Source organism: Cyclopterus lumpus, chromosome 16 (genome assembly GCF_009769545.1).
Source record: "Cyclopterus lumpus isolate fCycLum1 chromosome 16, fCycLum1.pri, whole genome shotgun sequence".
Lineage (NCBI taxonomy): Eukaryota > Metazoa > Chordata > Actinopteri > Perciformes > Cyclopteridae > Cyclopterus > Cyclopterus lumpus.
In genome coordinates this window covers 13,232,589-13,256,343 of record NC_046981.1, presented here as the reverse complement: position 1 = coordinate 13,256,343, position 23,755 = coordinate 13,232,589, and the positions used below count along the sequence as shown (strand labels likewise).

The following is a 23,755-nucleotide window of genomic DNA, read 5'->3' as shown; positions in this document are numbered from 1 at the left end:
TTCCAAAATCGATTAAATTAATTATTTTCCTCAACATTCTACACACAACAACCCATAATGACAAAGTGAAAACAGTTTTTTGCAAATCTATTAAAAATAAAGAACGAAAACATAACATGTATATAAGTATTCACAGCCTTTGCTTAATACTTTGTTGAAGCACCTTTGGCAGCAATTACAGCCTCAAGTCTTCTTGGGTATGATTCCACAAGCTTGGCACACCTATTTCTGGGCAGCTTCTCCCATTCTTCTCCAGAGATGTTCAATGGGGTTCAAGTCAGGGCTCTGGCTGGGCCACTCAAGGACATTCACAGAGTTGCTCCGAAGCCACTCCTTTGTTATCTTGGGTGTGTGCTTCGGGTCGTTTGTCCTGTTGGAAGATGACCCGTCGCCCCAGTCTGAGGTCCAGAGCGCTCTGGAGCATGTTTTCATCCAGGATGTCTCTGTACATTGCTGCATTCATCTTTCCCTCAATCCTGACTAGTCTCCCAGTTCCTCCTGCTGAAAAACATTCACTAAGTTTGTTTAAATCCTATTTATCAGATCGATCTCAATTTGTATTCTATTTGTAAACAATGAATCCTCTATGACCACCAACGTTAATCACGGAGTTCCACAAGGATCTGTGCTTGGACCAATTTTATTTACCTTATATATGCTTCCTTTGGGCAACATTATCAGGAAACACTCCATAAACTTTCATTTCTATGCAGACGATACTCAATTATATCTATCGGATCAAACCAGAGGAGACCAACCAGCTCGCTAAAATTCAAGAATGTCTTAAAGACATAAAAACATGGATGACCTGCAACTTCCTGATGTTAAACTCAGACAAAACTGAAGTTATTTTACTGGGCCCTGAACACCTCAGAGATCAATTATCTGGTGATGTGGTTTCTGTAGATGGCATTTCCCTGGCATCCAACACCACTGTAAAGAATCTCAGCGTTATCTTTGACCGAGACTTGTCCTTTAACTCCCACGTTAAGCAAATCTCAAGGATTGCATTTTTTCATCTACGTAACATTTCAAAAATCAGGCACATCTTGTCTCAAAAAGATGCAGAAAAGCTGGTTCACGCGTTTGTTACTTCCAGACTAGATTACTCCTTATTATCAGGCTGCTCTAATAAGTCTCTTAAGTCCCTCCAGTTGATCCAGAATGCTGCAGCTCGTATACTCTCAAAAACTAAGAAAAGAGATCACATTACTCCTGTATTAGCTGCTCTGCACTGGCTCCCTGTAAAATAAAGAATCACATTTAAAATTCTTCTCCTCACCTACAAAGCCTTGATTGGTGATGCACCATCATATCTTAAGGAGCTTGTAGTACCATATTGCCCCACTAGAGAGCTGCGCTCACTAAATGCGGGGCTACTTGTGGTTCCTAGAGTCCTAAAAAGTAGGATGGGAGCCAGAGCCTTCAGTTATCAAGCTCCTCTTTTATGGAACCAGCTTCCACTTTCAGTCCGGGAGGCAGACACAGTCACCTCATTTAAGAATAGACTTAAGACTTTCCTCTTTAATAGTGCTTATAGTTAGGGCTGAATCAGGTTTGCACTGGTCGAGCCCCTTGATATGCTGCTATAGGCTTAAAGGCTGCTGGGGGATGTTTTAGGATACACTGAGCACCTCTCTCCTCTTCTCTCTCTCCTTATGGATGAATTTACATCCCTCCATTGCACCTTATTAGTCGTTGTGACTTCACGTCTCATAGGGTCCATTGGACCTGGAGGTGTCTGATGCCTGGTGAGCCGGCCTCTCGCGTTGGCCCTGCTGATGCGCCGCCCCCCCCCCCCTCCTCTCTACCTCCTTCTGTTTCATGGATTGGAGTTCCATTCATACATTGTCATATTCATGTAATGTGTTTATGTAACTCTGTAACTCTGTTAATTCTGTACACATTACATATATATATATATATATATATATATATATATATATATATATATATATATATATATTATTCACCTCATAACATTACATTTTATTATCATGTATACATATATGTATATATACATATATTATTCACCTAATAACATTACATTTTAATTTTGAAAATGGTGTCTCTGGAATCTGGCTATTGACTTCTTATCAAATTTCAAAACTTAATATAAAAATGGATCTGTGGGTAATAATTAGCAGGGTGTTCCTCTAAACACCTCAGTATGCCTTTGACCGGCCACGCTGTGAAACAAACTGCTCTGTGATTTTCTCAAAGCAGACAAGCGGATTAGCGGATGAGCTGAGCTGTTAATAATAATTAATGTGTAATATCTTATATAATAATAGTAATCCAAATATTATTTGTCATATTGTGATATCATCACACTAGCACATCATGTCCAGCAGGTGGTTTTATTACTTTATCATCACTGTGTTATCATACCTGCAGGAACTTTGTGCATAATATATAAAACACTGCTGATAAAATTGTAACACCACAAACCTAATTACATCAATATATGACACTATAAGTAGATTAAGGAAAAAGGAGCAAGGGAATCAACTTTTTTTCTTTGTCTTTACTGCAAGAAACATTGGAAGTTTTATCAATGAATTTCTTGTAGGATTTGATAAAAAACTATTCCACAAATGTTTCATCTACTGTATAACATAATCAAATATACACTATATATATATATATATATATATATATATATATATATATATATATATATATATATATATTTATATGTATACACACATAGACAATATACATCCAAATATTTTAATTCCCAAAGAAAACATCGGACAAGTGGTTTTGCTTTTATGGTTTTATGTTAAGCACTTCATTTCCCTTTGAAAAGCATTTAAAGCTCATTTTCTTTTGCGTTTTAATTATTCAAGATGAGTGTACACAAAGTGTATTTATTTTTATTTCTGATTCCTAACCAATCAGGATGAGTTTGGCACCACAAAAGAAGTAAAGGCTGTAGCAGGTGAAGAGGTACATTGCCCCTCCCCTCACACACATACTCTACTCACTGCACCTCCTCTGTGAAAACATTGTGTGTGTGTCTGGAGGCTGCAGGAGATATGGGAACGTCTATACTGTTAGTCATCTTGGGAGCAATCTCAGGTGAGAAATAAAGACTTGGATAAAGACTTTCACACACACACACACACAACTCCTCCACCACATCATGATTATTCAAGTTATCTCAATTTAATCTTAAAAGCGGACTCTAAATATTATTTAAACAAGATTGATTGTTATTACTGGTTATAGTTTTATTGGTTATTATAGTTGTACATGTTAAAAGTGTGATAATTAAAGATTCTGTTCAGCTATACTTATACGGTCTTACTTTTAATGCTGTGCAGGTCACAGTTGAATCTAACAGACTATCATAAAGAGAGAAGTCTTTGAATGCACCTGTATAATTTTTTTTTTTCATTTAAAAATGGACATGGCATAGGAAAAACTCACTCTTGTTTTTATTTTTATAAATATTTGAGTGATCTCGATGTCTTTGTTGCATAACATTTTCATGTAAATATGACACTAGATGACACAGATAACATTGTAAAGAAATCTAAATCCTATCCTTATTTTAGGATTTGATTTGATGCATATGTGTCTGGTATTTCAAATAATGGTTTCTCATTTGATTACATTCCCCCCTAGTGATCTACAATGTGTTGTTTTCCAAGTCTCAGTAACATTTATTCAAATATTGTAACTGCAGGTTTAAGCCACGGAGAAGTTTTGCTGCCAGACAGTCTTATTGCAGCTGTTGGAGAGACGGTGGTATTCACCACAACAGTGACTCCACCAGAAGCGCCATTCTTGATAGTAACATGGAGTTTTTATGATATCCATGGTGCTCATTCTAATATAATAACCTCAAGTAATGAAGACCTAACTGGACCAGCGTATACAGACAGGATCACCCTCTTCAGAGCTAATGGATCTCTGGAGTTAAGGAATCTGACTCTTAGCGACAGTGGAAAATACAGCATCCTCATTATAACAAATGGAGCAACACAGCAGAGAGGAAACTGCAGACTTGACATACTTGGTATGTTGATGCAACATGATTGACCTGAAAAAACATATGGAAAACATACTGTTTCAAGACTGTGTTCCCTCAAGAGGCATCAACTATTTTAAAGTGATGCTTCAACACGCATGCAATATTGCATATAATGCCATCATTAAAATAATGTTACTTTTTATGTTCGACTACTCTGAAAAGTCAAATACTAAATATTTCCACTGATCATATCAATATCTAATGATTGGAGTAGCTTAATCTTTCATTGTTACTTTGACCTACACCATATATTTCCTGCAGCCTTTGTCTTATGTCATTTTGTTATCAGTTCAATAAAACCTGACCTTGATTGACATACAGGGAGCAAGTGTATACCAGTTCACAACTGTCCATCATGGACGTTTATGGTCAGGGTTATTTTACATTATTAGTTTTCGTGGTTATCCTGCTACAGCAACAGGGTAGACAAGCTTTGCCTCCATTTAGGACGTGTTCTTTGTTAATCTCAACCCACAGCACCAGTCTCTAATGTGGTGGTAACTTTCAGCAGTACAGACCTGGTGGAGTTCAGCAGCTCTGTCCGTCTGTCCTGCTCCTCCTCTGGATCCTCTCTCTCTTTCTTCTGGCTCAACGGCAGCTCTGAGGTTACGGCCAGTGACAGAGTTCAGCTCACTGATGGAGGCTCCACTCTCACTATAGTCAGTGTGACCCGCTACGACCAGGGACCGTTCAGGTGCAGAGTGTTTAATCCCATCAGCAATGGCTCCAGTGATCCAGTGAACCTCTCCATCAGCTGTGAGTTCTCCATCGTCACATATTTCTTCAGAACCAAAAGCTGAAAATGTTCACATTGACATAAATACAGCAAAATGTAGCAGCTTTGCCTCATCACCTGTTGGTGCTTTGGTCACCGAGCAGTTGATCCCTGCAGCTAGTGAGATAATGATGCAGTTCTGCTTTTGACTGGTCCAAAACAGTTGCAGCCACACACTTTACTGATTGGTGACTCTATTGGTGACTCTCTTTTGTTTAATTTTTCATGTGTCGCACAATGCAGACGGACCAGAAATATTCTTTGACGTTATCTCCCTCACAAGAATACTATGCGGAAGGGTCAGACATCATCTTGTCCTGCTCAGCTGACTCCAGACCTGCTGCCCTTTATAAGTGGCTTCTAAATGGAGACCTGCTGTCTGATACTGGACCACAGCTCAAACTGATGAACATTCAGATGAATCAGAGTGGAAACTTCAGCTGTCGGGCCTTTAACAGCAACACTCTGATATCCCAAACATCTCAGCCCTCAGTTGTAAATGTACTGGGTAGGTTGGGGTTTGTACTTCACCACTACAACTGTTCACCATGCATCTTTAGGGCTAGGAATATTGTCATTATTTAGACTGTCCAAAGATGCTAATCAATATGTTTTTCCCCACAGTTCCAGTGTCCAATGTAAAGGTAAATTCCAGCACCACAGACATTTTGGAGTCCAGCAGCAGCTCTGTCCGTCTGTCCTGCTCCTCCTCTGGATCCTCCCCCTCTTTCCTCTGGCTGAACAGCAGCTCTGAGGTTACAGCCAGTGACAGAGTTCAGCTCACAGATGGAGGCTCCACTCTCACTATAGCTAACGTGACCCGCTACGACCTGGGACCGTTCAGGTGTCATGTGTCCAATCATTTCAGTAACAGCACCAGTGATCCAGTAGAGCTCCTCATCATATGTGAGTCATTTATCTGCGATGTTGTTTTTCTTCACTTTATTCTTTCCTCCATGTATTTTATTGGTGACCATATCTTCTTGCGTTTTCCTGCTTCAGTCGGCCCAGATAATATAAATCTGACAATATCTCCATCACAAGAATACTATGACGAAGGTTCAGACGTCACTCTGACCTGCTCAGCTCCCTCAAGACCCCCGGTCATGATTCTGTGGTTTTTGAATGGAGACCAGCTCTCTGATACTGAACCAGAGCTCCGACTGGTGAACATTCAGATGAGTCAGAGTGGAAACTACAGCTGTCTGGCCTTCAACAACAGAACGATGAGAAATCAAACATCTCAGCCTTCAGCTGTCTCTGTACTAAAGTGTAAGTTGGGGAGGAACGACCTCTTGCAGCCGAGGGCTTAAATGAGTAGGCCAGAAATAATTCCTGAGAGACTGTTTAGTTGTGTTTTTTGACACGGAAGTGGAAAACAGTTCAATATGCTTAGCTGAACATAATCTGTATGCAGAAACAGAGCAATTGATCTGCATGTACCAACATTATTATTAGTTTTTTTCTGCCCACAGCACAAGTCTCCAATGTTGTGATAACTCCCAACACCACATATCTATCAGAGTTCAACAGCTCTGTCCGTCTGTCCTGCTCCTCCACTGGATCCTCCCCCTCTTTCCTCTGGCTGAACAGCAGCTCTGAGGTTACAGCCAGCGAGAGAGTTCAGCTCACTGATGGAGGCTCCACTCTCACTATAATTAACGTGACGCGCTACGACCAGGGACCGTTCATTTGTCATGTGTTCAATCATTTCAGTAATTACACCAGCGAGCCAGTGAAGCTCTACATCAGCTGTGAGTACTCTCAGAAGTTACAGCATATGCCACACAGACCTCTACATTTGCATCATAATTATTATAACCATCATGTCAGGAGTGGGTTTGTCTAAATGACTTATTGTGCTCCTTGCTGTTTGATTGCCGCTGTGTTTGGGTGATACTGAGTAAATGTCAGCTGCGTGTCAGTGTAATGATGCAGTTTGGCATTGGAACGACATACTTAACAGCTGTGAGCGCTTCACGCTGAGCCAAGCGAGAAGCAACACACAGCTTTCTCAAGCTACTGTTATTTGATTGGTGACTATACTGTTACTGTTTTAAATCTTTTCCTCAGATGGCCCAGAAAATCTTATTGTGACGATATCTCCGTCACAAGAATTCTTTGAGGAAGGATCAAACATCAGCCTGGTGTGCTCAGCAGACTCCAGACCTGCTGCCCTGTTTCAGTGGTTATTGAATGGAGACCTGCTGCCTGATGCTGGACCAGAGCTCAGTCTGATGAACGTGCAGATGAATCAGAGCGGACGCTACAGCTGCCAGGCCTTCAACAACAAAACCCTGAGAAATCAAACATCTCAGCCTGTAGCTGTGTCTGTACAGAGTACGTTAGAGGAGGCTCAATGGTTCCAACACAATGGCTTTACTTTTTGAATTCTTGACTTGCTGCTAGTCTATTTTTACTTATTATTCACAGCACCAGTCTCCACTGTGGTGGTGACTTCAAACAGCACACACTTGATGGAGTTCAGCAGCTCTGCCCGTCTGTCCTGCTCCTCCTCTGGATCCTCTCTCTCTTTCCTCTGGCTGAACGGCAGCTCTGAGGTCAAAGAAAGTGGGCGAGTTCAGCTCACTGATGGAGGCTCCACTCTCACCATAATGAGCGTGACCCGCTTCGACCAAGGACCGTTCAGGTGCAGAGTGTCGAATGGGGCCACAAGTGGAACCAGCCAACCGATGAGTCTTTTCATACAATGTGAGTTTAAGACAAAGGGACTTGTGCTACAAACCTACCATGACTTAAGATGACTCACTCTCAAGCTCCATATGAGTCCCAGTGGGTTCAGTAGGATGTGTGGACCCAAACCAAACATATGGCTCTAATGCTTAAAAGCAATGTCCACCGTAAAGCGCCCACGAGCAGGCCCACTTCAAAAGTAGTCGCCTACTTGATTTAGTTTACAAGTTACAGTAACATCGCATTACACTACTGCAGGACATGAGATGGCACACAATTCAACGATGACACAACACACTAAAAAAAGTCCTTAATTGACAGCCAACAGTCAATTGAATATAAATGTGTTGTTACCGGTCACAGAAGCTGCGGCTGATGACTTAATCCACAATGTTGAGACAGTTTCTGGATCTCAGTCGACTTCCACTTGCTTGTTTGAACGAATCCATCCATAACATACTATGATCATGTGTATATGAGCTAATTCATCCGAACCAGGCCAAACCAAAACGTCACGACCGACCTCCCCCTCTGACACGACGGTCTATTAAGTCGTGAAATTATTACTATTATTCATACATTGAAATGAATCTTGTTGGATTCACTTTCATACAAACCGTCCATTAAAAAACAATAACAATTCAGGTATATTTTTGTATAATTTATTCCAAGCACTCACATATTATCCTAATCATGTGTCCAAATTTGTAAATCTATGCCAAACTATTTTGCAAAGTATATTACATTTAATTAAGCACTGTACTTTTCTGATGTACTTGTGCCTTACTTCAGTATTTCTTCTACTCCATTACACTTATTAACATTTATCTGATTTCTTAGCCATCTTTGCAGTTTAATAATATAAAATATAATCAACAAATGATGTATTTGTATTATTATACGTTTAGTAAATACATTATTGACCCTCAGAGGGAAATTCACAAGTTAACAAGCAACATGTGAAGTAATTAAAATGAGGCCCACCTTTGTCAGTTACAACATTAAAGTGATAAAAACAGGAAAACATCAAATTATAATGCAATAATATAACAGTCATTTTCTGAAATGGGCCATTCTCCATAATGAGTACTTTTACTTTTGGTAGGCCTACTTTAAGTATGTTTTAATATTTGTGTACTTTTTTTCTTTCACTTGTAACATAGTATATCTTACACTGAGGTATTGCTACTTTTACTTTACTCTCAAACGTGAATGTCAGTTGTTATGCACAGATGTCCCCAGCAAAATTAAACCCAAATAAAAAAAATCATAGACGCATCAGAAGCCTCTACGACGAATGCAGCCAAACTACCGTATCTTCAAACAACCTCTGCTTTGTTACAGTTGGACCCGACAACATTGCCATCAGAGGACCTACATCAGTGCGTGTTGGAGATTTCACAATACTTTACTGCTCCACTATGTCGGTACCAGCTCCAACGTTCACGTGGCTTTACGATGGCAAGCATACCAGTATGCAGGAGTCTGTGTACATCATCCCCTCCATCAGAAGCTTTGACAGTGGGACGTACACCCTGCACTGCTGTGAATGCTGCTACGGGCCAGAGTCAAGCAGGCCAGCCACAAGTTAACTGTCGGAGGTATGTGACAACAATGTAAAGTGACCAAGAAACACACCGATACCATTGAGACATGTATTTTGTATTTTCTGTGTGTTTAGGAGAAATGCATTGAAGGACATTCTTCGTGTTTTCTTTCCCAGATGTTTCAGACTGTGACTGCTCAGCTTCTGCTGGGAGAGCTACAGTCATAACAGCTGGATGTTTTCTAATTATTGCATTTGTGTGTGGAACAATTGTGTGCAGAATGATAAGGAAGAATAGGTAAGCATAAACTCTAAGTAAGTACATTTACTCAAGTACGGTACTTAAGTACAATTTTTGACTTATTTGTACTTTATTTGAGTGTTCAAATGTTCTACTTTACACTTTCCTTCCACTACATTTCAGGGAAACGTAGTGCAGGAACGCAGGACTCACTTGTAATAGAGTATTTTACTTTTACTTACATCTTAACGTGCCCTTATTTACATTTTTCAGAGTCAACAACAATTATTCAGCACATCGAAAAGGTAAGTATTCACCTGATCTCATTTTCTTATATTTTAAGACAATGGAAATACTTATTCCTCAATCATAAAAGTGACTGACTGAATCGTGAGTTAACAAACTTCTGCTTTGATTCCAAGAACAATTAAGCATGAAGGAGAACCGTTCAGACGTGTATAGGATCTCAGTTATAGCATCGAACGGCGTGAACTCTTTTGAAGGTGAAATAAATGTGACTGAATGAGATTTATTGAACATTTCACATTTCCGTATTGCTCTTATAATTGATCTTTCCCTCTTGCAGCATAAGGAGGAAACAAACACAATTAAGAAGCCTTCCCAAATATCCAAAACCAAGTCTCAAAGAAAAACAGCAGTGTTGTTTTACATTCTTTTTATTTATTCAACTCTTCACTGTACTGAGCTCGATGTTGTATGCATAACTTCATTGCAACTTTTGTGTAACCTGGTTTTACAATAACATCTGATGGTTTTGCAAGAATAATATTCCATTCCATCATCCAAACCGCTTATCCTACTCAGGGTCGCGGGGAGGCTGCAGCCGATCCCAGCTGACATTGGGCGAAGCCAGGGTTTACACCCTGGAGGGCACATATATAGAGACTAGCCACGGCACCACCATGCAATATACTGTAAATAGTTAAAATAGTAACCATTGAAACAAAGTAAAGAAATGGGTATTATTATAAATTACATGTTATATGTGTATATTCAATACTATAAGACTATATCTGGATCTACTGAATACAGAAAACGTCATGTTTTACCATCATAAATCCACAAAAACGTTGGCAACACTAACCTTTTGGTATCTGCAGTCATCTTCTCTGGGTTGAACTCCTGGTTACATCCTTCACTGTGGTTGAACATGGACAATCTCAGCAGGTGCAGCCATGTGCTGCTCTCACTTTGTGCTGCTCTCACTTTAAAGTTGCTGGGAGGCAACTCTCAGTGTATTGGCATGTTTAAACATCTAAATATGATGCACTTTGTAACAGTTTTGAAAAGTCTTAAAACATTATTAATTATATAATGGCACATGCAGTTCACTGTTCACTGTGCACTACGTTTGAATCTTGTTTTTTAGACAATGCTCAGTCCTTCAAATAACTTTAAAAATAAATAAGCTAATCTCTTCAAATGTGTGAGTTGGTGATTTGGTAACAGGTATGAATTAGTATATCACATTTTAATAGAAGTGTTTATTTTGTCATTTGGCCCCGTCTTCTGCCCAGCGTAATTTGGGAAAGACCCTATATAAAAACAAAAATGACTGTCTACTTACTTTTTGAGGCCTTGAAGATCAACCAATTTTATGATTCAAGTGACGCAAAAATATGTTGTTTAATTGATTTGAATTCACCATCAAATGGGAGGTCAGTATCTTATGTCAAAACATAGAAAACAACCGTAGCATTTAAGGTTTTTTTGGCTAAATAAAGGAGAGAGTAATATATATTGTTTGCCCAATCAGTATCTTTGTGACAGTACAATATGTTAAATGTTTATTAAAAGGTTTATGAACTCCCAGTACTTTGATCATCCCACCATACATCTTGTTAATTATTATTACTGGACTCTCTATAGAGCAATGTTTCTAAGTTAATTATTTATGTCAATAATAAATATTTTATGACACCTGTTGTGTGAAAATAAATGGACTTTGTTATTTATTACCTAGAGCATGAAGTTATGTATTCAACCCTAGAGATGTGCACAAACAATGTCCAACACAAAAGCTGCTTCCACCTGTCGAATCCTATCTTTATTATTAGATCATTACTTTTAAGAACACAAATCATTAATCCACAAGGACACGGACAGAGGAAGTTCAGGCTGACAGATGTCAGTTTGTTGTTTTACAGATTTTTTAAAAACTATCAGTCTCTATGAAATGTAATGAAACACCTGGATACAGTCAGGGATATTGGATAATGTGAAAACACAAAACAATATTTGTATCTCTTCATGATGTTCAGAGGGGCTGAAGGCACAACACACAAACGTTGCGTTTTTGTGGCGAGTTGGAAGTATAAACAATGAGGAAGACATCATGCATTGTACAAACCAGGCTAATACTGTGTGTAATAAACAGTAAACTAGATTAATCCTAATTTATGATGACCTTGAGGCAGATCAGAGCATAGACATATCTACTAATGGATTTGTTGCGTTTGTTTGCATTTTAGCACCATTTGTCACACCTGTATGTCAAGTTGGGTTTTTGTCCTGTCTCCATGTTTGTTTTGTGACTTCCTGTTTTATTTTGGAAATTAACTCTCCTTTCGTTTCAAGTTCTGTGCCCTTCCTCTTGTGTCACCAGTCTGATTGTCTTCCCTGATTCCTGATTGTGTCCACCTGTTTCCCCACTTCCCTCATGTGTACTTATAGTCTGTGTCTCCCCTTGTCCTGTGCCAGTGTGTCTGATCCCTCGTCCTGCACACACGCCAAGTCATAGTCATGTCCAGGAACCTAGTGTTAGTCATTTCCAGGTTTTTTCCCTGTGATTTTTTGTTATGGAATAAATATACGGTTAGTTAAATCTCCACTCTGTGTCCGAGTCCTCCGCCACAGTTCCCGCCGCATGACACCATTGAGTCTGCATCTGCTTTTATCTTTAAAGCTAATTATAAAACATGCAAAGCAGCGAGAGACAATTTGTCTCACGTAAAAATAAAAAAGAATGTGATAGTCTAACTCAACACAGAGAAGTGGACACACACACAGTATTGCTCTACTGGTTTCTATATCACTGGTTATTGGATACTGTAACTCTGTAAGTTCATTCTGTACATATGACATCTATTGCTTCTGTCCATCCGGGAGAGGGATCCTCCTCTGTTGCTCTCCTGAAGGTTTCTTCCCTTTTTTCCCTGTGAAAGGTTATTTTTGGGGAGTTTTTCCCTGATCCGATGTGAGGTCAAAGGTCAGGGATGTCGTATGTGTACGGATTGTAAAGCCCATCCATCCATCCATTTTCAATACCGCTTATCCTCATTAGGGTCGCGGGGGCGCTGGAGCCTATCCAGCTGACTGGGACAGGCCGCCAGTCCATCGAGGGCAAGATTGTAAAGCCCTCTGAGGCAAAATTTGTAATTTGTGATATTATGCTGTACAAAATAAACTGAAACTGAATGACTAGTACTATCGTTTGAATCGATTAGCTTTCTTATTCTGTCACTCAACCAAGTGATAGAATTTGAAAAGCTCCAGACACTGAAGTCTAAACAGAGCATTCACTGCACTTCTATTCAAGCCAGTGTTTTTTCAGTGTTTTCTGGTTTGGTGGTATTCAGTAAAGGGTGACATAATTATGTAAATATTGAAGATTACTGACATGCAAGACAGTGGCTTTTCTCTGCTGTAAAATATTAACTAATTTAAAAGATAAGACCTGACAGTAGCTATACTCTGATAGAGGTCGAATGTCAACCTGGTTGAAAGCTCTCAAAAGTCGTGACATTTTTAAATAGCTTTTATCCAAATTAAACCCAAAATACAGATTGTTTGCTGAAAAAGTTAAAATTCTTCCTTCACCAAAGGCACAATAATTGTAACTTTTGGTATTGTGATTGAGCCTTGTTTATCATTGCATCATCAAGGACACTGTCCGTCTGTGTTTCTGGAACATTTGGTGAGTTATGTTGTATTTGAAATGTGTGTGTAGTCGATAAATCATTTTATCACGAAAATATTTTTTTGAAATTATTTTTTTCAAGCAAAATGTTAGTACATCTAAAGAACTATGCCCACCAAACCATGCCCATCAACATTTTTTGATTCATTGTTTATGCTTTTTCATGCCGGACTGACTTCATTTCTAAGAAACCTATGACCACATCTTGAGTAAACACCAGATTTAGAAGGGTTGCTTTTGTGTGATTCTCTGAGGAGAAACTCAGTTTCATAGATCTCTGGTTTCTATCAGTTTATGTCACGACAGTGCTGCTGAAATACTGCATTCCTTACAATTTTATAACATAAGATGATCTGCATTGCTTTCAAAAACAGAACATTTGACGTGGTTATTATATCAAACAAAAGGGGTTTAGTTTTGAATGTCAACAGCGATCGTCTGTTAAACTGTAGTTTACATGCAGTAAACTTGGACAATGGCCAATGGATCCATTCAGAGCTCATAAAAGCCGCAGCGTGACTATAGATTTCAAGAATGCATTTTGTATCACATAAAATTTGGTTTCTGCATTAAACTACAGTTGTGAAATTCAGCTTTGTAAAAATGTGATTAATGAAACGGTTATGCTTGACTCCGTTTTGACTCTAGGGATATGGTGTTATAATAAAGCATCAGTTAATAATTTGTCGGTGGAGAATAATTCCTTGTATTCTTTTCAGACATTGAGATCCATTTCTCTCGTAGAGGGACACGTTCTCTTGTCAATCCGACATCATGAGCCACATAAAGTCATCGCTCCCAGTGTAACAGAAGAGGTTGCGTAACATTATATTCACACCAAAGCACATTGTTATTGAAAGGCCACAGTGACGCATTCTGACATTTCACCTCCCGTTCTGTACATTCAGACACATGTGACACATTTTAAATGCCTCATTGTTCCAGCTGTTTCATTTGTTGGGTCTCAGTATTTGGACTGGATGTTTTCTGGATAGATGTTTGTAAAAACAGAAAAAATAAATGCAAACATATGCAGAGACACTGAATTAAATATCTATATAAAAAAATAAAGAAATGCAGTCTATCTGCAGACATTGAACCAAGAGACGTGTTTGTGAAGCTGTCTGAAGGAGGCTAAGTGTCTCCTGGACGTCTTTGATCCTCCTCCTCGAGGAATGCTACGCCTCACTGCTGCTCCTGAAACTCCATCCTGTAAGAAATCCAAAAGCACTCACTGAAGAGCTCATAAAACTGGTGCACGATGGGCCTCCACCTCCATGACTCAGACTTAATGTGACACAGTCACATGACTAGGTTCATAGACATCGCCGTCTTTTTAAATTCAAGTAACTTTACTGAATTTGGTTGAATTTTGAAAAATCTACCCGAACGAAAAACAATGTGTCCACAACGTGTAAAGATGGTCCGAGTGTCGTTGTTGTTTCATGCTCACTAGTTTATTGTGAGAAGATTACGTTCCTTCATACTTTATTGTGTCGAACTTACAGTAAAAGGTGCAAACCTGATTACGGAAAGCTTTGATTACCAAGACCACAGCAAGGTTGTATTAATTAAACACTGCTGACCTTTTTTTGTCTGGTCAATGGACATTTCTACATAAAATGATTTAGTCCATCTACTCGAGTCTATAAGTAACTTCTGACTGAACTCATAGCCTCAGGGGGTTCGGTGTGTTTACACAGTGGCATCGTAAACAGTGTTTGTGCTTTTCATTACTGAATGTGAGGGGGGGGGCAGGAGTCGCTGTGGGACAATAAAAGAGCAGGAGCACCTGTGACTCTATGTTTTAGATTTTGAAGGGGACTGTGAGACAACGTTACACATGGAGATCAAGATGCTGTGGACCGCTGCTGGTTTGGTGCTTGTTTTATCAGGTAACTTAAATCCAGATGAGTTGATGGTTCGCATATCATTAGTTCAACTGTGTTGTTTTTTTTAATTCTCAATTGTGTGTAATTAGGTTTGTGTGTAGGTGAGGGTATCTTACCCCCGGGGCCTCTGAGTGGAGCTCTGGCCGGCACAGTGAGGTTCACCACCACCCTCAGACCTTCTGAGAGTCCGTTCCTCTCAGTCAGCTGGGGCTTCAAAACGGTGAACATTATCACCTCCACCAGCACCGACATCACTGCGGACGGATATGGCAACAGGATCTCACTAGACCGAGCCACGGGCGCCCTGGAGCTCAGGAACCTGGTGATGGAGGACAGCGGGGAGTACACCATCACCATCACACCGGACGCAGGGCTGCAGAAACAGGGGAAGACCACACTTATTGTGTATGGTGGGTTTAATGTTGTGCCGTTTAAAATATCTGTGAGAGATGTCGCCACTCATTTTAGAAGAATTGTTTTCAAGTCTTCAAAAGGACATTGATTGAGAAATATTATTTTTATTACATATGTCTTGATACTGTAAGACCTGTCTTGGACACTGCTGTGATATTAAATCCAATAAAGCAATCCTTTTCCAAGCTGGAAATAAATCAAATGGCATTTGTTTTATTTAAAAAACTCATTTTAGACTGTAAAATGTTGAATCCCTTGAATGTAATGTAATCAGTTTCCTGGTAATACATTATGTTTTTGCAAGGATTCAATTAGAGGGTATATTTGACACAATGTGTGGAGTGAAATGCAACGTAGCTTCTCTTAGGACTAGTGTGAAAAATAGCAATTGGAAAAAAAGAAATAGGAATGAAAGATACATAAAAATAAATCAAAGATTAGTAGAGTTGTAGACAGACATTCATGCATTCACTCATCCGTTTATTTATCGTATTAACACTCTATGTTCCGCTAGCGCCGATAACTGGAGCCATCATCCGCAGCCCCGAAGCCATCTTGATAGAAGACAAAAGCTACACCAACCTCAGCTGTGAGGCCTCCGGCACCATCAGCACCAGAGTGTGGATGAAGGACAACCAACCCCTCCATCGGAGTGGCAGAGTCACCTTCTCCGTGGACAACAAGACGTTGTCCCTGCAGCCTGTTCACAGCTCCAACCACGGCACCCTCCAGTGTCGGGTCAGCAACCCATTCAGCACCGTGACTGTGGCCCATCTTCTCACTGTCAACTGTGAGTACGAAAAGGATTTAGAGCAAATAAGGGTGCTCTTAATTCTTTGCCATTATTAAAGTTATGAAAGACGTGTGTGTATGAACTTTATAGCTCTAATATAGTACAAGTTATCCAGTGATGAAATGTAACTTAGTGTATTTAAGTAAAAACAGACGAGTACTGTAAGTACAAGTTTGAGGTATACTTCTCCATTTTCTTCCAACACGACGTTGTACTTCTACTCCCCTGAACCATTGCACGTTTAATTATCTGACAGCTTGAGATTCTTATTAGTTTTGATATGTTTAAATTACAGTACAGCTGAAACGATCAATCGAACGACAGAAAATGCACTTTTCATGATTTTCAGAATTTTTACAAATCAATCGAGAAACTAACAAGCAGATTAATTCTTACAAGATTAAAAGCCAGTTTTTAAATTGATGCATGAATAAGAATAGTCCAATGATAACAGACAAAATTGACATGTATTTAATTCCAACAGTAAGTACATTTTCATGATTACTTACTTTTACTGATGCAACATTGTAAATGAAGGACTTTACTTGTAACGGGTTGTTTTGACAGTGTGGTATTAGTACTTTTACTTATGTAAAGGGCTTAATACTTATATTTCTCTTCTCTGTGCAGATGGACCACATAACATATCAATAACTGGACCGTCAGCAGCAGCACTCGACCAGAGAGTCACACTGGAGTGCACAGCAGACTCCGTCCCACCAGCAAACTTCAGCTGGACGTTGAACGGCAATGACACACATGTAAACAACTCCATGTACATCATAGAGAGGTTGGAGGCCGAAAGCATAGGCAGCTACATCTGCAATGCCACAAACATGGTGACCATGCGGGAAAACTCCACGGTTTCTGAATCTGAGAGGTGAGATGCCTCCTTCTTAATAGGGTCAGGAAAGTGATGCATTCATTTATATGCATTTTTCCTAAATATCAAGGTTGTTTTGTCAGTGTTGTCTACATTTTAAAGCAAGTAGTGATAATTGTTGTCTTTTTTTAAAGCATCCTGCAGTGCTCCCAGTTGGTCTTTCTCATTGCTGCTCATCAACACACTGATTCTGAAAGGGTTAATGTGAGAGCAGGGAGCAGGTGAGATTGATCTAAAAAATATGATATAGCCGTCTTATCCATTTGTTCTTATTCTGTCATACTCATTTTTTTATTATTTTTTTTCTCAGTTTCTTCCTTCCCTGACACATTTGATCGAGGACCCTGATCAAAATCAATAAAAATGTGCTGCACATGAAATGTTTATTTGACTCGAGTGACATTGATGATTCTCATTGGAAAAACAATTATCACATGTGTCTTCATTAAACAGACTTTGGGAGTACAAATAAACACCTGTGCCCTCATATGGTTTTACAAATAATAACACCAGATGCATTTTCCCAAGTCACCTATATACTGCCGATATTACCATCAGTTTAAAACCAAATGACAGAGCTTCATGGTAAAAAAATACATTAAAAAGACGTATTCCTTCACCAGAGATCTGAAATACTTATTATTAGAGAAGAAGCTGATCACCTTTAAAAAGTGACTACCTGTTAAGGAATTATATATATATATATATATTTTACTGAGTCTCCCTAACAGATCTATTGGGGTAACTGACCCTTTACAACATTTTAACTGCAGCACTACACATCATTTCCAATTTCAAGTCCAGCAGTGGAAAAAGTCTTAAGATCCTTTACTTAATGTCCTCCTTAAATTTCAGCCCTGGTGAGATAATAATTTATATTTGAGTGACAACTATGGATTTGTGCTTTGAGTGTAGAAATCAGAACTGTGACATCGTGCAACTATAGTACTATAAATATTTTGTGATATTCAATTCAATTCAGTTTATTTTGTATAGCCCAATATCACAAATTACAAATTTGCCTCAGAGGGCTTTACAATCTGTACACATACGACATCCCTGTCCCAGGACCTCACATCGGATCAATTGCAATTATATAAATATTGCAACAATTATATAAATATTGCAACACTTTCACCAGTGGGCCATAGGCTCAGTCACCATTGTGTGCGATAAATAGTGACCTTAACAGACATTTATTTAAAAGGTAAATCTGTAAGATTGCCACTTTAAGTCAGATTGTAATACTTCAATGACAAAATACTTTTCCTGCACGTAAAGGTCCTGCATCCAAAATACAGAAGTAGTGTTGCTAAAATGTACTTTAAATATAACAAATAATCATTAGTGAGTAATAAATGTATCTCAGAGACGCAAAGCTGCTTTTGCTGCAATTCTAGCAATTGATTCTGTACCAACGCATTCACAATATTCAATGCACCAAGTCCTCCAATATGGAAACATAGTGTGTGCTTTGTATTTTAGGAATGTAACTCTGCAGCAGAGCTGTGCCTGTTGCAGTTGTCATTCCTGTCTTGCCCCTCAAGACCAATAATTTACATGCAGGCAACAAGCCGAGTTCGACCGACTGAAACAGGCAACGCTTTGCATCCCCGACCCCAATTACTCTTGAACACCTGGGGCTAATTTATCCAGGGGCTCTGATTGGTGGAGATGATTATACATCACTCTTCTGAGATGCAGCTCCGACAAGGAGGCTTAACACGAGGTCACTGTTGAGCAGCTATTCAATTAATGCAGTGTTCTGCTTTATGCTCATTTGTTTTCCTCACACTGTTATCGTCTCAAATAAATCTGTCAAGCTAAGCGAAACACACTGAATGCATGTGTTGAAATCTGCACAAAGTACGCAGAATTAAACATTACAAAATATTATTAATCAGTCTTTTGAATTAAATTAAATGAACATGTTTGTTATCAAATTGCCAGTGGATTATGTGACTGCACGGTCAAACAGCAGTTCTCAAACAGAATGATAGAAGATGTTCGGTATTAATAACCATAAACAAGTGAGGACTATTTGATAGACAAATAAAAATGTCCTGTGTGTTCGGTGTATATAAATCTATTTCATCACAATTTACCAATAGTGCGTTTTATAGCACAACATAATATAAAACACTAGATTATTGATGTGGAAAATAGGAGGAATTATCTGCTAAAGCAGGAAATATTGCTTTACATATTTCTACAACGGAAGGTAAAAACTGAACAAAAATGCTTTTGGCACACTTGCATAAATTACATTTTTGAATTTATCATTTAATTTGACCCTAAAGGGCATCGATATCAACATTTCACATGTTCCCCTCTTTTGATTCTCTCCAACTCACACGCAAACACATATTCTCACATTTATGAAGACGTCGATATGAGTCCCACACATTTCCTCACATATAAAAGGAAACAAAAACAAAAGCACAAGCCTTATTGCAAAATCCGACATCAAACTGCATGGTTGAGCACAATTTCAGATTGCAGGAATTCTGCATTTATAGAATAGAAAAACATATCACAAGCATTACGTGTACAAACCAAAACCAAATAAATCTTCACTATTAAACTTTGTGAGGCTAGTTTGGCTCCATTTCTACTTTCATCTCCAGGAAAGATGTACACCATAACAATGTCGTAAGTCATGTTTTGATTTTGCCATCAAACATCAAAACAGCTCATAGAAAGTAAAATGCATATGTTGCTTTTTGGCTGTATAAGATCTGAGAATTTGATCCACCATAAAAAACGACGTCTGGACTCTTTTGTAATCAGATGATGCAAATCTTCCCATATTGATACAGATCAACAACGCATAACTCCTGCTTATCTGTATTTAAATAGTAAACTATTAGTTTCTCAAGAGAAGAAATACAGTATATAATGTTTTAACATCACATTAGTGTTTCTCTCAAAGGCAGTATCATCTTTTGACCACATGAGGTCGCTGTTCTACCGGGAGATGCTTTGAGGGCGAAAGAGAGGAATACAGTGTAGGAAATACTGCTGACTGCTCACTTTTAAATGACAGCCTTGATCATATAAAAGGGAAACAATCGGCATGAGTTGTGTGTTTCACTTTATTTCTGGTAAAAAAAAAAAGGAAGAGAGACAGATAGATAGAAAAAAGCTTCCTGCTGTTGTCATGACGATATCCTCTTCCCTTTGTTTGGTGAGATATTTTAATAACTAATTATTAGACAGATGTTGATGCCTCTGGATGTTCCATCATCTAACTTGATGAATCTACAGGGAGTCGACATAATACTGCATACACCTCACAGACCTTTTTATTGAGGCTGTGGTTTTGCAGCTTGTAATCTGTATGAACCACGTAGCCCTCAGTCTGCTGTGACGGCTTCAGACCATGTTCCTCTTTGCTCAAGCTTTTTGTTCTGCGTCCGTGAGCCGTCAAACATTGTGACACGGCTTTCCTTCATGTTTTCCACTGGTGTTCCACTAGAGCACCAACTTGACGGCTCTGCCTCTTCATAACTGTGAGTTTATATCATGTTGATTTGACTTAAAAGCTGTTTTTTAAAAAAAGCACTATTGTCTTGAATTGTAATGCGTTTCTGTTATTTTGTCCACCACCTGTAGTTATGAACGATGAAAACTTGCCGCAAATCACCTGTCACACTTCTGAAGGTGATTGTCATTGCATTACTCACAGGTAAGACAAACTGTTTTAAACTTGTACAAATCCATTATTGAAATCATTTTTAAATGTTTCTGTTTAAGATAGTTCTATAAATAGTATAGCTTATTTAAATACTTCACTTTTTAGAGGCTGTGTTACAAAACTAACAACCAGGGGGGAACTCCATATGTGTCTAAAATAAGGAGGAATTACAAATACAAAGTTGTTGTTTGATTGATGAATCAAATCTCCAGCTACCATATCACCTCATTTCTTTGGCAGCTCTTGAAGCACAAGCAAGAGACGTCTGGCCTGTCGTGACGGGATACGTCGGGCACGATGTCACCCTGCCATGCCAATTCATCCCGGGACCAAAGGTCAACATTACTCAGGTTCAGTGGGAGCTCGGAGCTCCAGAAGGAATTAAAATCAAAGTTCTTGTTTTTAGTAGTACATTTGGAGTTAATATTTCAGAATCGTTTCTAAAGCGCAGAGTGGCGCTTGAAGAACAATCTTTGATAATTCGAAATGTGGAAATGGGAGATGCAGGGTCTTACACCTGCAGCGTCGCAGCCTTTCCCAGTGGTTCATTTCAAGGAAACACCAACCTTCTTGTTCAAGGTGAGTGAGAAATATTAACATGAAGATACATCTTCCATATGACCATGACTCCAAGCCATGACACTAAATTTGAATACAATATTTTGTTTTATATTTTCGAATCCTACTGTCCTTAACTTGCCAGTCCCTCTTAGTGAATACCTTGTTTGTCTCTCAACAATATCGTTGATGATGAATGAGTGGGGGATTAAATGAATCCCATTCATTTAAGACACACAGGGACAATCACGGTCATATTTCTTCTATCAGAACAGATGCCATTATCGTCAGGGTTGGTGGCTGTTATCGTGATTGTTGTCATTGTGCTGTTAGTGATCATGGCAGCCATTGTTTACCTGATCTTCATCAGAAGGTGAGTGTGTGTGTGTGTGTGTGTGTGTGTGTGTGTGTGTGTATTTTGTATAGGAATATGGAAGCTGTAGAAAAGAAATCTTTACTCATAACCAAGACCAACCATATCAGCATTAGACATCCTTTAAATACATATTAACAATAACTACATATGTCATGTGGACGGTAATAGTTAACAATGTATTTATGAGGATCTTGAACTTCTTTATTTTGGAAGACAGACAATAAATTTCTGGAAAAAAACAAACTTTGTAAGCTCGTGGGCCCCAATGAGCCGTCATGTAAAGGATAACTATATGCATTGTGTTTTTGTATTTATTGTCCGGTTGCCATTTTCTATTTGTTTGATTATTTTTCCAATATTCTAATATTTGATTTTCTGGGTTGTACGACACATCTTTTTGTCATTGTCACAATTGTTCCATAGATTTATGCATTTCTTTTAGTCTCAACCCTTACTTTTTAAACACTAGTCTTAACCCACAGTCACTTCAGATCTCAAGTAACATCACTTCAACCTCATGCAACTAATCCCAGGACTCTTGATTCCTTTCCTCAGATGTGATCCTACAGTCAGGCAACGTGTCTCCATTGGTGAGAACAAAAGCACTCTCCACGGCGGATGTATACCTTTTGTGTGTTTCAGTTCCCTTGACTTGACTTCACTGTCTTTCAGATACAGGTGGTGCGGCGATGTTTGTGGCCAGGCCTTCTGTTCTTGTAAGAGACGAGGTGAGCTTGTTTGAAACCACATGCATTAATTTAAAGTTAGCACTTTAGTAGCACTTAAATGGCACTTACGGATAGTACTTTGTAGTTTAACTTTATTGAAGAAATTGTACTTGCTTGATTCTTGTTGTTCTGAGTTTGGACTCACGGTTTAATGCACTTATTGTAAGTCGCTTTGGATAAAAGCGTCAGCTAAATGACATGAAATGTAATGTAATGTAATGTAATGTAATGATACATTTCGGTCAAATTTAATGTAGTTATGCTGCTGTTATGTAACATAATGATACAACTGAGCAGGCCTCGACCTAAATACGCTCTTTCTCACACTTATTCATAGGATGTGGTCTATTCTCACGTCAAGCACAAAGAATCAAGAGATGCTGCAGTTTCCTCCAATGAGAAACACACAGCCGATGATGTCACATACTCCGAGGTCTTGATTTTCCATCAGCAGCCCACATTAGATGAAATCTACGTCTAAGTAAAGACGAAGTTCTCCCTACTTGCAGAGAGCCTCCAGACCCTCCATTCATGCTCCTATATATTGTGTTTATACTACAGCTTCACAACAGGTGATACAGAAAAAAAAGGAAACATTGTTTTTTTTCCACCAAGTCCGTCTTTAGCGTATTAATGCATTCTTGAAAAACAAGAGTCTACACTATTGGTTCCGTGAGGCTCTACTTTGAGCTGAATGGTCACGTCGGCATGCTAATATGCTGACAATGACAATGCTAGCATGTTGATGTTTAGCAGGTGTGCCGTCTTTATCGCATTAGTTGAACATTTCAGGCATCCAACTGGCACTAAACACAAAAGTACTGCTGAGGTTTATTGGGAAAATTTGTACCAGACGATGTTCTCAAAAATGGAGAAAAAATGTAATTAAATAAATAAAATGTTATATCAATATGAAGTCAACGTCATTCCAATACTGGGTGCCATGAATGCACAGCAATCCATCCAGAAATCAATGAGATATTCCAATAAAAAAAAATGAAAGTTAAAAAAAAGCCGGATACATCATATGATCACAATGGATATTTGTATCAAACTTCGTATCAATCCATATGTGAGAATGTATACTCTAGGGGTTTTGAACATCTGTTTTAAAATGTCATGGCAACCCATCGAATAGTTGTCGAGATAAATCAACCTTTTAGCTTCACAAGGAAA

General features: G+C 38.8%; 1 protein-coding gene and 2 pseudogenes across 2 annotated transcripts; all 3 read left to right on the top strand.

Annotated features, from left to right (window-relative positions):
- Positions 1–3,041: 3,041 nt before the first annotated feature.
- On the top strand, positions 3,042–9,103 carry LOC117745818 (annotated as a pseudogene).
- A 5,978-nt stretch (positions 9,104–15,081) lies between these two features.
- Positions 15,082–17,428, top strand: LOC117745634 (annotated as a pseudogene).
- A 2,909-nt stretch (positions 17,429–20,337) lies between these two features.
- On the top strand, positions 20,338–23,489 carry LOC117745400 (nectin-4-like). 2 transcript variants are annotated; one of them, XM_034553696.1, is made up of 7 exons: positions 20,338–20,732; positions 20,836–20,908; positions 21,158–21,496; positions 21,751–21,848; positions 22,407–22,441; positions 22,524–22,579; positions 22,917–23,489. In XM_034553696.1, exons 3-7 carry the CDS (start codon positions 21,404–21,406, stop codon positions 23,058–23,060), a joined length of 426 nt encoding a protein of 141 aa, XP_034409587.1. In that variant the 5' UTR covers positions 20,338–20,732; positions 20,836–20,908; positions 21,158–21,403; the 3' UTR covers positions 23,061–23,489. The 2 variants fall into 2 exon arrangements, with proteins under 2 accessions (XP_034409587.1, XP_034409586.1); XM_034553695.1 differs by having other exon boundaries at positions 21,746–21,848.
- Positions 23,490–23,755: the final 266 nt, after the last annotated feature.